General features: G+C 37.8%; 1 protein-coding gene across 1 annotated transcript in view; it reads left to right on the top strand.

Moving 5' to 3' along the window:
- Positions 1-14,410, top strand: part of eml5 (EMAP like 5) — a 113,767-nt gene that overhangs the window by 88,985 nt on the left and 10,372 nt on the right. Inside the window, exons 28-38 of the mRNA XM_081347470.1 lie at positions 2,434-2,512; positions 4,174-4,303; positions 4,489-4,587; positions 5,133-5,153; positions 5,378-5,551; positions 5,631-5,839; positions 7,914-8,071; positions 8,192-8,306; positions 10,293-10,481; positions 10,566-10,738; positions 11,169-11,331. Coding sequence (XP_081203596.1) covers positions 2,434-2,512; positions 4,174-4,303; positions 4,489-4,587; positions 5,133-5,153; positions 5,378-5,551; positions 5,631-5,839; positions 7,914-8,071; positions 8,192-8,306; positions 10,293-10,481; positions 10,566-10,738; positions 11,169-11,331 — 1,510 coding nt within the window. The remainder of the gene's footprint in view (positions 1-2,433; positions 2,513-4,173; positions 4,304-4,488; positions 4,588-5,132; positions 5,154-5,377; positions 5,552-5,630; positions 5,840-7,913; positions 8,072-8,191; positions 8,307-10,292; positions 10,482-10,565; positions 10,739-11,168; positions 11,332-14,410) is intronic.

The following is a 14,410-nucleotide window of genomic DNA, read 5'->3' as shown; positions in this document are numbered from 1 at the left end:
CATACACACTCTGGGGACAACAGACACTTATTTTACATATTATAAAAAGGGGCATTAAACCACCCCTTTAAAACAGCATATTAGGGGCACTTTCAATAACAGTTTTGTACTGAATTGTATTTAAAAATACATTCTTCACATAAAAATACATGTTTCACGTGCTTGTGGTTGTATTGCCCATAGATTCCCGTTGTAAATGCATTACTGCAGATGTGATTTTTGTTTTGACATATTCAGGGATTAATCGAAATTGAGCTCAAGTTCAATTGAGAAGTTTTATTAACAATTTTAGCTACCAAAAGGCATTTAAAAACATTGAGTGCATATTCTGGAGCTTTGGCTTTGAGTGACATGCTACCCTCATGTCTGTCTTTTCCAATTTTCCTCACTCCTCTGTCTGTCTCTGCACTCCACTCCTCTCTCTCACCATGTGAAGGCAGGGCGTAGTCAGGTAAGAAGATCAATAAAAAGTGTCATTTGTTGAGAATATAACCAGTTTCATGTGCCTCCTCCTCTCATGCTCTTCGGATGTTTGCTAAGCCGCATGGCAACAGCCATCAAATCCATAAACCCATGTACCTTTCCCTGAACTGAACCATAAAACCGCATGTCGCTAAGTTTTTGCTCTTATTTTAAACTCAATATGCTTTAAAAGCAGGTAATTTAAGTCTTAAATTAGAATAGATGCACAGCATTATGTTAAGTGCTTTGTTGGTTGATATTTTGTCATTGCTTTGAAGTGACTTTTTTACTGCTTTCCACCGCTAATTATTTAAAGAGTAATGCTGCTTCTTTGGCTGCTGGGAACTTTGCTCATGCTTTGCTCCCTGCATTCTCTCTCAAGACGATTAAAGGATTAGTTCACCCAAAAAAAATTATGTCATCATTTACCCTCATGCTGTTTCACTTTCTTCCATTCAATTACTTTCTTCCATGTAAGACAATGAGAAATTTAAAATAATGTAGTAGGCCATTCAGTATCCCCACCACCCCACAAAGAACAAGTGGTTTGGAAAATGGATGGATGCATTCTTTTCCAAGCAATGACAATAAATGTGGACTGAAGCTTCTCAAGCTTCAAAAAAGTGTCATGAAACATGACTCATGCACTACATTGCAAAGTTTATAAACCTATACTATATCTTTGTGTGAGGAACAGATCAAATGTAGTTAGTTATTCATTAATAATCTTCAACTCTTGTTGAAGGATCAGTCCGATTAGTGAACAAATCATTCAGACTTGTTTTGTAAATTGGATCAAATTGATCAAAAAGCTCTGACTCTCTCTCTAAAAAAAAACCCCTAAAAAACAAGAACAACAATGATTTGTTTATGAATCTGTCATTGTCCCTTTAACATACTTTTAAAAGGAGTACTTAGAAATAATATACTTTAAAAGAATATACTTAAGTGTGAACTGACTTTAATGTTAAATACATTTAATTAAACTTGAGTGTTTTTTGACCCACTTAAGTAGGACTTCAGTACATCTTTATAATTTCACTTTTATTGTCTTTGAAATATTGTTTAAGTATTTTGTTGAATGTACTGAAAAGTTGTTGTTCTATTGAAACAACAGGATACTTAGGAGCGTACATAAACATGTCAAGAGCTATTGTACAGCTTTAAAAGAATTGGAATATTGCACACAAATTATATATACCACTTTTATGACAACTTTTCATGGTGTCTTTTCTCTTTTTGTCATTTTGAAGCTTGGCAACCTAGGTCCTCTTTTAGTTTCATTATATTAAAGAGCTTGGCCAAGATATTCTTCAAAAATTCACCTTTTGTGTTATAAGGAAGAAAGAAAGTCATAGTGGTTTGGAACAACATGGCATTGAGTAAGAATTTTGGGTGTACTATTCCTTTAAGTGTAAGGAAATTATCCTATTTATTGAACTCATTTTAGACAGAGCTGGTCTCTTGCTTGACTAGCTCTATATGTCATTCTGTGTTTTGGCATATGCTGTCAAGTGAACATGAATACATTTTTGTTGTATTTTGTTTTGTGTTCTCAGTGTCCCTGTGTTGTGCTTCTTTGTTTTTCGGAGCACTTGAGGGAATTGCTCAACTGACACTTCTAACGTTTTCTCTCTCTCTGTTAATGCTGCTTTTAAAGGGGCTCAAGGTAAGACTAGACTGATCCCTTACACCTCATTCTACCTGATACTTTTAGGATTTTTTTTCTCACATTCAAACTTTTAATTTTAGTTTTACAAATGTTTCACACAAACGTTTATCATACATCACAAATTGTCTGATATAGAGCTGACTCAGTGTCTTTGTTTTTAGTATTTGGTTACATGTTACAGTGAAAACGTGAAGTAAGATGTAACCATGCCAGATGTCTGGTGTCCTTTTCACCGGTCACTGCCTGACCTTATTACTGCTGTAAGTCTGATTGTGGCGGTGTTTTGTCTGTGGATGCAGGCCCCCAGTGAGCAGGGCTCCACCAATGCCAGAGAAACTACAGACCAACAATGTGGGCAAGAAAAAGAGGCCTATTGAAGTGAGTGATGGGCACTCTCCTTTCCTTTCCTTTCCTTTCCTTTCCTTTCCTTTCCTTTCCTTTCCTTTCCTTTCCTTTCCTTTCCTTTCCTTCCCTTATCGTACTTTCCTTTCCTGTCCTTCCCTTCCCTTCCCTTCCCTTCCCTTCCCTTCTTTTCCCTTCCTGTCCTATATCGTACTTTCCTTTCCTTGCCGCTCCCTTCCCTTCTGGAACTAAATCACCCTTTCCTTTCCTTTCCTTTCCTTTCCTTTCCTTTCCTTTCCTTTCCTTTCCTTTCCTTTCCTTTCCTTTCCTTCTCTTCCCTTCCTGTCCTATATCGTACTTTCCTGTCCTTCCCTTCCCCTTCCCTTCCCTTCCCTTCCCTTCCCTTCCCTTCCCTTCCCTTCCCTTCCCTTCCCTTCCCTTCCCTTCCCTTCCCTTCCCTTCCCTTCCCTTCCCTTCCCCTTCCCTTCCCTTCCCTTCCCTTCCCTTCCCTTCCCTTCCCTTCCCTTCCCTTCCCTTCCCTTCCCTTCCCTTCCCTTCCTGTCCTATATCGTACTTTCCTTTCCTTTCCGGTCCCTTCCCTTCCGGTACTAAATCGTCCTTTCCTTTCCTTTCCTTTCCGGTCCCTTCCCTTCCGGTACTAAATCGTCCTTTCCCCTTTCCTTTCCTTTCCTTTCCTTTCCTTTCCTTTCCTTTCCTTCCCTTCCTGTCCTATATCGTACTTTCCTGTCCTTCCCTTCCCTTCCCTTCCCTTCCCTTCCCTTCCCTTCTCTTCCCTTCCCTTCCTGTCCTATATCGTCCTTTCCTTTCCTTTCCTTTCCTTTCCTTTCCTTTCCTTTCCTTTCCTTTCCTTTCCTTTCCTTTCCTCCCTGTCCTAAATTTTACTACACTGTCCTATACTATCTTACCCTACCCTGTCCTGTTCTGTCCTGTCCTGTCTTGTCCTGCCCTTTATTTTATTACACTGCACTATCCTATCGTATTGTATCCTATCCTCTTCGTGTTCTGCGATATATTTACAAAATCTCTATCAATTCACCCTTCGCAGGGAGTTTGATTGAGTCGGACTTTGTTTCATATCAAAAGTAACCTGGTCTGTCCTGTCTTTCGACGCATTGTCAGTGTCCTCTTTGCACCGCATTGTATTGTTCACTGTGTGAGAATGTGGTGTGTGGCGTGAGAGTGCCATGGCTTGTCGGACGTAGCAACAGTAACTAAAGGGGGCGGGTCTTTGCGAACGGTCAATTGACACTTGTCGCCAAGATTTACCCTTACTCCTTCCTGACATGCCCTCATGCTCCCCTGGGGAGACGCACCCCAAGCTTTGAAAACCCCTGCTATAGACTGATATACTTTACTATACTATACTATACTATAGTGTACAGTACTTTTCTTACTTTTCTGTAGTATCCTATGCAGTTATACTCAATGCTGTACTATTTTCATATACTATCTATACTTTCATATACTATACTATACTATACTTTACTACACTAATAAATGACTTAGTAGTGTACCTTTTCAATCTATTAAATGTTCATTACAGACTGCTCTGTCCCTCAGTGGTTAGATGATCTTCCTAACCGTTCTTGATTGCCCTTTCACATCCTGAGAACCAGATACTTTCAGCTGTTGTCATGGATACGACCTCAGACGCCCCTCTTTGACTGTCTCTGCAGGACCTGGTGCTTGAACTGGTGTTTGGTTACCGAGGCAACGACTGCCGTAACAATGTGCATTATCTTAATGAGGGGGCGGACATCATTTACCACACTGCCTCAGTAGGGGTCGTCCTAAACTTGACAACAGGTGGGGAGAAAACTCATAGATGCCTGCCATATGTGATGCATGTTTCATGCACTTTAATGTGCCAGAGTGGGCGTAAGTGATTAGATATGGATTTTATTCATCAAGTTCTTTCAAACAGGCATAAAGATGTGACAGAAATATTGTTGAGCGTCATTATGTTTTTTTTTCTGCTTGTTTGCCGTCAGCATGCCAGAGCTTCTATTTGGATCACAGTGATGATATTCTGTGCCTAACTATTAATCAGCACCCAAAGTTCCCCAATGTGGTGGCAACTGGCCAAGTAGGTATGTTTGTGAAAACATTCACCCTCTCTTCTCACTTTGACTGCCATGGTATCAGCTTTCTCTAAAAAATGTAACAAATGAGACAATGTCATACAGTCAGAGTACAGAGCTATATAAAATAACATAGAAAGCATAAGCTTATAGAAGTTATTCTTGGAAGAATTTAATGACAAATAAGTTCACATTGAAATAGTTTTTGATCGCAGACTTTGGTATCTTGGCATATCTAATCAAAGTGTGATGATTTTTTGAGGAAACATGTATGAGATTACTTGAATTAATTCCTCAAGAGAAAAAAACAATTCAGAAGATTTTTTTTACTGTTCTGCTGTGCTTTATTGCCATTTTGCACATATTGCTTGAAATGTGTTCTTTATTTAAAAAAAAAAATCAAATAAATAAATAGTATTTTCTTTTTGAGTTTGGACATTGTGATGCTACACCTTTGAAAACAGTACTTTTTTTGCACTAATTGAGTTGAAAATTATATATTGTTTTTAGAGTGTTCCTCCTACCATGTTTAACTGCTATTGTTGTTCACTTAGGTGATGCTGGTGATATGTCAGGTAAGAGATACTCTCCATTAAAAAACAAACAAATAAACAAACAGATTGCCATGGAAAACTGTCCCACACCAGCACTTCATTATTGAGTCATTAGCATACTTACTCTTATGAGCAAATGATGTGAAATATGCTTTCAAATATGTGAAAATGCTTTAGAATATAGTCATGTTAGATTACATTATTCTGAGCAACAGTGGATAAATAAATTCTCCCTGTATTTGCAGCCACGTCTCCTTCTATCCACGTGTGGGAAGCCATGAACAAACAGACCCTCTCTGTGCTGCGCTGCCATCATTCTCGGGGCGTTTGCTCTGTAAGCTTTAGTGCCACCGGTAAACTGCTGCTTTCTGTGGGTCTGGACCCCCAACACACACTCACCATCTGGAAGTGGCAGGAAGGTACAGACCAACCAACCCACAGCATTCTGTGTGCATTCATGGGTTTTTATATCAGGTTTGTTACCTGTTCTTTTTGAAGGTGCCAAAGTAGCTAGTCGGGCCGGTCACACCCAGCGGATCTTTGTGGCAGAGTTTCGACCTGATTCGGACACTCAGTTCGTGTCAGTGGGGATTAAACATGTGCGCTTCTGGACGCTGGCCGGCAAGGCCCTGCTCAGTAATAAAGGAGTGCTGAGCTCCATTGAGGACGCCCGTATGCAGACCATGCTTTCTGTGGCATTTGGAGCTGTAAGTATTCTTCTGTTTCTACATGATCTTCAGCTCTACATGTAATTGTTTTTAGGGAGGGAGAGATTAAGGTGTAGTTCACCCAGAATTAAAAATATCATGGTGTTCTAAACCAATACAAAATGAGATTTTGCAGAATGCTTTCAATAAAATGAAAGCAAATGGGAATAGATGCCGTCAAACTCCAAAAATAAGCACTACCATTGAAAAGTTTGGGGTCGGTAAGATTTGTTTTTGAAAAAAGTCTCTCACCTTTTATTTGCTGCCTTTTATTTGATAAAAAATGTAAAAACAGTAATATTGTGAAATATTTCTGTTGTGTATTACTATCAATGCTGAAAACACTTTAAAGGGTTAGTTCACCCAAGAATGAAAATTCTGTCAGTAATTACTCACCCTCATGTTGTTCCAACCCCGTAAGACTTTCGTTCATCTTCGGAACACAAATTAAGATATTTTTGATTAAATCTGAGAGCTGGATCACTCCTCCACAGGCTTATGGACACTATAACTTGCTGGCCCAGAAAATGCATTAAAGACATCGTTAATATAGTCCAAGTGACTCCAGTGGCTCAATCTTAAGTTTATAAAGCGACGAGAATACTTTTTGTGCGCAAAAACAAACAAAAACAACGACTTTATTCCACTTTTCATTTCCTTCTCTCTGGGCCTCGATTTTTTTTTACGTAGTGTTTAAGCGTAGCGCGTCTGTGTTGCACGTCACCACGTAGGCTCACTATTGGGCGACTCTGGTCATGTGTGATACGTGGTGACGTGCAACACAGACGCGCTACGCTATTACACTACGTAAAAAAAACTCGAGGTCCAGAGAGAAGGAAATGAAAAGTGGAGTAAAGTCGTTATTTTTGTTTGTTTTTGGGCACAAAAAGTATTCTCATCGCTTTATAAACTTAAGATTGAGCCACTGGAGTCACTTGGACTATATTAACGATGTCTTTAATGCATTTTGTGGGCCAGCAAGTTATAGTGTCCATAAGCCTGTGGAGGAGTGAGACAGCACTCAGATTTAATCAAAAATATCTTAATTTGTGTTCCGAAGATGAACGAAAGTCTTACGGGGTTGGAACAACATGAGGGTGAGTAATTACTGACAGAATTTTCATTTTTGGGTGAGCTAACCCTTTAAAGTGCCCCTATTATGCTTAAAGTGCCCCATTATGCTATTTTAAAGGTTCCTAATTTTGTTTTTGAGGTCATCTACAATAGGTTTACATCCATCCAAGGTCAAAAGATTCAGCCTCCTTTCCGTGAGTCTACTCTGCTCTGATTGGTCAGACGGCCCAGTCTGTTGTGATTGGTCTACCATTTACAGTGCGTGTCGGAAACTATTCGTCCATTAACATATCTGTATTTCAGCTCCGGAGGCTTCCTCAGCACTTGTATACGCAGCGATATGAACAGTAATGTTGGCGTCGGTTTTAAAGTAGCGGATGCATTTTCAGCTCAAAAAACTCATCAAAAAACATCTTCTCGACATGTCGAAATAAAACCGAATCAAACTCTTCCAGTCCTAATCAACAACTACAGTGTTTGAATGTGGGTAATAGACGTTGCGTGCAGCCAATAAAGACCATAGGCTGGCATTATGCAAATTTGTTACAACAGGAACAGGAAATAAGGCTGGAATTACTGACAGCTCATTACTTGTTGATGCATCCTTGCTGAATAAAACTATTAATTTCTTTAAAAAACAAACAAACAAGAAAACAAAAAGTTACTCACCCCAAACAGTAACTTTTTTTATTTTTTTCGGTGAACTATAACTTTAACTGAATGTGGGAATGTGTGTGAGTAGGTATTTATGTATACATACATGCATACGTGTGCATTTGTGCATTTGTTTGTGCACTTGTGTGTCAGAGCTTAAATGGACAAGGTGTTAAGTCAAGAAGTAATTCAAAAACTTGTTTATAATTATATTTAACAAAAAAAATCACATTTCACACATTTAAAGATTCAGTATAAAAGGATGTGAAAATGCTGTGCTTTGCCATGTTTGTGCTGTTGTTCTCTTAGAGGTCACTAGATTAGTGCAGGTTTGTTTTCTTTTCAGAATAACTTGACATTTACAGGTACCATTAGTGGAGATGTGTGTGTGTGGAAGGAACACATTCTAGTGAGAATCGTTGCTAAGGCTCACACTGGACCTGTGTTCACCATGTACACCACATTACGTGACGGGCTCATTGTGACGGGAGGCAAAGAACGACCGTAAGTGGCTTGACCTTTACAACTATCTATACCTAAGGTATTTTGTTTTCTGAATTTGCATGAAAGTTCTGAAAAGGATCTGTAGTAAATGGTGATATTTGTGTGGGCTGCCCTCTGCAGGTCTAAGGAGGGAGGTGCGCTGAAACTGTGGGATCAGGAGTTGAAGAGATGCAGAGCCTTCAGACTGGAGACGGGCCAGATCATAGACTGTGTCCGCTCTGTCTGCAGGGGCAAGGTACAGCGCTTAAACAAAATCAATACATTATAGACTACAAGATGGACACTATTGGACCTCTGATAGTACATGTTGGTCAGCAGTCATTAAAGGTGCAGTGTGTGATTTTTAGCGGCATCTAGTGGTGAGATTTGCGAATTGCAACTGGTCAATAACTGCGGCCTTTCCTTCAAATTGCAAACTCGAATGAGAAGCTACGGTGGCCGACGTAGGATCGGAAGATGTCGTCGTCTGAGTCAGCAGAGAGTAGCAAGTCAAGCAATGAGGTTTCTCTATATTATATTTTATATTAAATTATATTTACTTAATTATTCAGTAAAATCACATGTTATTGCGATTGTTATTTTTACTTGTTTATCATTGTGTTAGTCTTTTATTCACTGACTTTACCATAGCTTGTTTCCATGGTAGTTAGTATAAGATTAGAGCATCAAAGCAACTAACTTAGGTAAGGGGAAATAGCTAACGTTACTATGTCCGAGGCGTCGTTCAGACAGCATGTTTTTCTCCACGTTTGCAGAGTCAGGGACAACCTGAGTTTTCTGCTTCGTCTTTTTCTGCTGCTTCTCATTCAAGTTAGTGACGAAACGCGCTCTGTAGCGCTGTTTGTTCGCTGTCGGTTACGGTAGAAACATGACGTCACAATATGTCGACCTTCATAGAAGGGGGTGGCCGCGGTTATGTAGATATAAATGACTATATCTAAGGTAATAAAAACTTAAAGGTTCATTAAGTAAGGTCTTTATACACCACTGAAAGCATAGTTATGGATCTTATATTGCATTTCTGTCAATAGATCCTCAGAAATATCACACATTGCACCTTTAAGAAGTTTTACAGATGTGTTTTGTAGTAGTGTGGACCCATTTTTATTTATTTATTGATTTACAAATGTTTTATCTCTTGTGTTTTTTAACAATTTACTCCTCTAAATTATGCCTTGTATGGGATGCTGGTGTGCATATGTTATTAATAACTCAGCAACTCACCCACGATTTTTTATATTAGATAGATAGATAGATAGATAGATAGATAGATAGATAGATAGATAGATAGATAGATAGATAGATAGATAGACTTACTGATTGATTGATTGATTGATTGATTGATTGATTGATTGATTGATTGATAGTTCGGGGTCAGTAAGATTTTTTTTTAAAGCAGTTAATACTTATAAAACTATAATACCTTTATAATTATTCAGCAAGAGCACATTAAACAAATCAAACATAACAGTAAAGACGTTTATCTTGCAAAAAATGTATATATCAAATAAATGCCGTTCTTTTGAACTTTCTATTAATCAAAGAATCAGCAACTTTTTTCAAAATAATAATAATATGAAATGTTTCTTGAGCATCAATCAGCATATTAGAATGATTTCTGAAGAATCATGTGACACTGAAGACTGGAGTAATGATGCTGAAAACTCAGCTTTGTATCACATAAATTACATTAAAAATTTATTAAATATTAAATTAGAAAACAGTTATTTTAAATTGTAATAATATTGCACAATATTACTGTGTAAGTAATACATGCAGCCTTGATGAGAATGAGAGACTTCTTTCAAAAACATTAAAAAAAATCTTACAGACCCCAAACTTTTAAACATTGGATAGATAGATAGATAGATAGATAGATAGATAGATAGATAGATAGACAGACAGATAGACAGACAGACAGATAGCAATAATGCTTTAGGAAAAAGAAAATATATAAAAAAAGGAGATTTAAAAAGAAAATATATAAAAAAAGGAGATTTAAAAAAAAAAAACCATTGCAAATGAGATTCCATTGAGATTTTGAATCTCAAAATAAGCAAAATTAATAAAATGACATTTCTATAGCCAGTTATAACCAACCAGCCTTGTACAACCACCTTCCTCAGAAAGATAATGCTGGTTAATAAGCTTTTTCCTCATGAATAGTGTGACTCCACCAGTTACAGTACGGTTCCCTGTGTCCTCTTGCTTGATTCTTTAGGGGAAGATTCTCGTAGGCACTCGAAATGCTGAGATCATTGAGGTTGGTGAGAAGAATGCAGCCTGTAACATCCTGGTTAACGGCCACATGGACGGTCCTATCTGGGGTGTTGGAGCTCATCCCACGCGAGACGTCTTCCTGTCTGCTGCCGAGGACGGCACTGTGCGCCTCTGGGACATTTCAGAGAGGGTAAATTATGTAATGCCTGTGCACACTCAATAATTCTTTCTGAGATACATACTTATTCAAATGCTTTCTTGAATGGAAAAACAGAAGATGCTCAATAAAGTGAACCTCGGTCATCCTGCGCGCACGGTCAGCTACAACCCAGAGGGCGACATGGTGGCCATCGGCATGAAGAACGGAGAGTTCATCATCCTCCTCGTCACCTCACTCAAGATCTGGGGAAAGAAGAGAGATCGGCGCTCTGCCATTCAAGATATCAGGTGAGACTTATCTATTATTTTATATAGTAAACATGCATAATAATAATCCAAGCCATTACAAATAATTAGATCCATTTTCCACTTAATTTTATGAGATACTAAAATTACTTTTACTCTGAGGCAGAAACAAGCTTCCATAGGTAAATGCTATTTGAAGCCTCGGGTAAACTTCATTTTCCACGTTCCTCTCGCGCACAGTTGAGAGCCTTTCAAAGTGTACTTCTTTGGCCGTGAGCACTGAAAGACGCATTCAGCACATGCGCACTATCCAGTGAACTTTTTCAAGCGCTCAAGTCACTCGCACATGCGCTGTCGTATGCACACCCTCAGAAATTTGGCTACTTGTGGACGGTGTGCGGATTGTATACTCTGAGCTTAATTCTACCATTAATGTGGTCCATTGCAACAACTACAGTTTCTTTTCCTTCAGGTTCAGTCCAGACTCGCGCTACCTGGCTGTGGGTTCCAGTGAGAACGCTGTGGATTTTTATGACCTGACTTTAGGACCGCAGCTCAACCGCGTCAACTGCTGTAGGGACATCCCTAGCTTCGTCATGCAGATGGACTTTTCTGCGGACAGCTGCTATGTGCAGGTACAGTATGTTGGGCTGTGTGTGTGTGTGGGAGAGAATCTGAGCAAAATAATGATATTTGCCTGATTGCAACTCGTGAAAAAGAAGTACACTTTAGCATAGTAAAAAAAAAAAAAAAAAAAAGAGTACTGAGTACAGAAATAATATAAAATTAAAAGAATATACTTAAGTGCAAACTGAATGTAATGATTTGGACACTTAATTGCTTGTTAATTGCAATAAAGGAAAATGTATTGTAGTTTAAATGTAATTTTATATTAAATGCAATTAGCTGAACTATAGGCTACATTCACACTGCAAGCCTTAATGGTCAATTCTGATTTATTGCTCTGATCAGATTTTTTTTTTTTTTTTGGCTGTTCACATTAGCATGGAAGCTTGTTTCCGCCACAAAATAAAACATTTTAAAAGATAATTGCGACTTTTTATCTCACAGTTGTGAGTTTACATCTCGCAATATAAAGTCACAATTGCGTGAAATAAACTCAGAATTGCGTGAAATAAAGTCGCAATTGCGTGTTATAAAGTCAGAATTGCATGTTATTAAGTCAGAATTCTGACTTTTTTTCTCGCAATTGCGACTTTATATCACGCAACTCTGACTTTATAACACACATAATTGCGAGTTTATATCTCGCAATTCTGACATATTTTCTCAAAATTGTGAGATATAAAGTCCAATTCAAAGGAAAAAAAAGACGGATTTTTTTATTTAATTTTTTACCTCAGAATAGTTTATATCTCACAATTCTGACTTTATAACACGCAATTGCAACTTTATATCTCGCAATTGCGACTTTATTTCTCAGAATTGCAACTTTATATCTCGCAATTGTGACTTTATTTCTCAGTATTGCGACTTTATTTCTCACAATTCTGACTTCATATCTCGCAATTCTGAGAAAAAAAGTCACAATTCTGACTTGGTATATTGCAATTGCGAGAAAAAAAGTCAGAATTGTGAGATGAAAAAGTCGCAATTATTATTATTTATTTATTATTCAGTGGCGGAAACAAGCTTCCATACATTAGCTTTTAAATGTGGCCGATATCAGATTCGAGTGTGAAGGTCACGATCCCAAACTGACCCACATACACAAAAGAACAGTTGCAAAGATGGCACGCGTGACAGCACGCTGTCATATTGAAGTAAACACAGAATTACTGAAGTCAGTGTTTAAGCGTTCATTTATAAGGTGATGTGTTGCTGAAGTTAGTGAATTAGTGTGCAGGCGATGATGAGGAGAAAAAGAGCAACATTTCCTCATGCAGTTTTGCTTGAATAGAGCTGTCACCTTAATACTTATGAGTGTAACAGCTCACCGTCCCTCCACTGACTAACTTGACTGCCGTCTTCCATATTCACTGAGTGACTAAAGAACTAGTGGTGTGTGAAATCGGAGTGACTCATGAATGTTGATCTAGAGTGACGGTACAGTCACATGAATTCCGATACGACTTTTGCGAAACTTTTCGATTGCAAAACTTCAGACATGTATCTGATTTAGGACCACATATGGGAGCAAATCAGATTCAAAAAGATCAGATTCCATGTGGTCTCTGCTGTTCACACTGTTATGAAAATAAAACACAATGAAAATGTAATAATTAATGAAATCATAAAATGTAAAATAAATCACTTACTAAAATCAAAATAAAACACTTACTTAAAATATATATTTTATGTTTTTATTTTACAAATATTGTATTTGTTTACCTGTGTGACCTGTGACCGTTAACCAAAATCAGAGAACCGTGCACTTGTGAATGTGTTGTTAAAGTATTGAAATATTAACTTAAAATCTCAGGTGGTACTTCAAGTAAGCAATTTCGGTTAAATGGGACAAAAATGTTTGGGAATCCCTGCCCTAAGCTATCCTTTACACAATTAAGGTTCCTCTTCTACATTTAGAAACCGTGTTGGTGTTGTAATGCCTTTCTCTATGCTGTTTCTCACAGCTTTATCAGCTCTACAGTAGGGGTGTGCGATATGACGATTTTTGATCGTGGACGATTAAAATGTCTCCACGATCTGCTTTTGTAGAAATATCGTAGAATCGTGCATTAGCCTATCTGTTCTGGCGCCTCTGTCCCAACATATTGAACAACGCGACGTATATTCACATAAAATGTTAACACAGCGGAACGGGACACTGCAGTTCACAAAAGTTCATAATTTGCATGTGCTTTAATGCCTTGTCGGTTAAACATTTAATTAGCGTGCTGATGCGCTGTTCTAACGCATGCATTTCTCAGCGCGTAGCCTACATGTGAAGCTCACATGCACAACGCCTGTCTACCAGCGCCTGGATACTGGACTAGTTAAGTTATCTTTCGAGTCTTATTGTGCTTATACTGTTAAATACACACAAAGGTTTACATAAACAAAGTCGGTTATGTCTAAACTGAAAGTAAACTTGAGAAAACTGAGAGAAAATCTGCTTGTCAAATGCGTGCATATTAAACGCGTCGCGCGCAACTCTTAAAGAGACAGTAGTAATAGTAAACAGACACGCTGCCGCTTGTCTTTAAAGGGATAGTTCACCCAAAAATATCTCATCATTTACGCACTCTAATGTTGTTCCAAACCTGTATTAATATCCTTCTAATATATTCTAATATTTTTCTAGTATTCATATTTTTAAGAATGTGGCTATCCAAACAGTAGCTGGTCCCCATTGACTTCCATAGGAGAAAAATATACTATGGAAGTCACTGGGGTACATCAACTGTTTGGTTACTCACATTCTTCAAAAATAACTTTTATTTTCAACAGAAGAAAGAAACTTATTCGAGTTTAAAACAACTTGAGAGAGTAAATTATGATAATTTGAATTTTTAGGAGAACTATCCCTTTAATGTTAATAAAACAACAAAATGCAAAGAGAAAATCACTCACTGCTCTTGACTGATAACTTTAATAGTAGCTTTAATAAGTGTCAATGTATAATTTATATAGTGAAGTCTGTTCTGTTTTATTTTCATATTTGTTCATTTACTTTCTGCAATGCTACTGTTAAATACACCTACTGTAGCTGAAAACATAAAGCACTGTTAGCCTAATTAATTTTTATATTAA

This window comes from Scardinius erythrophthalmus (assembly GCF_964197995.2).
Source record: "Scardinius erythrophthalmus genome assembly, chromosome: 19".
Taxonomy (NCBI): Eukaryota; Metazoa; Chordata; class Actinopteri; order Cypriniformes; family Leuciscidae; genus Scardinius; species Scardinius erythrophthalmus.
The sequence above is the reverse complement of the archived record's forward strand: the minus strand, read 5'-3'. Positions and strand labels throughout refer to the sequence as shown.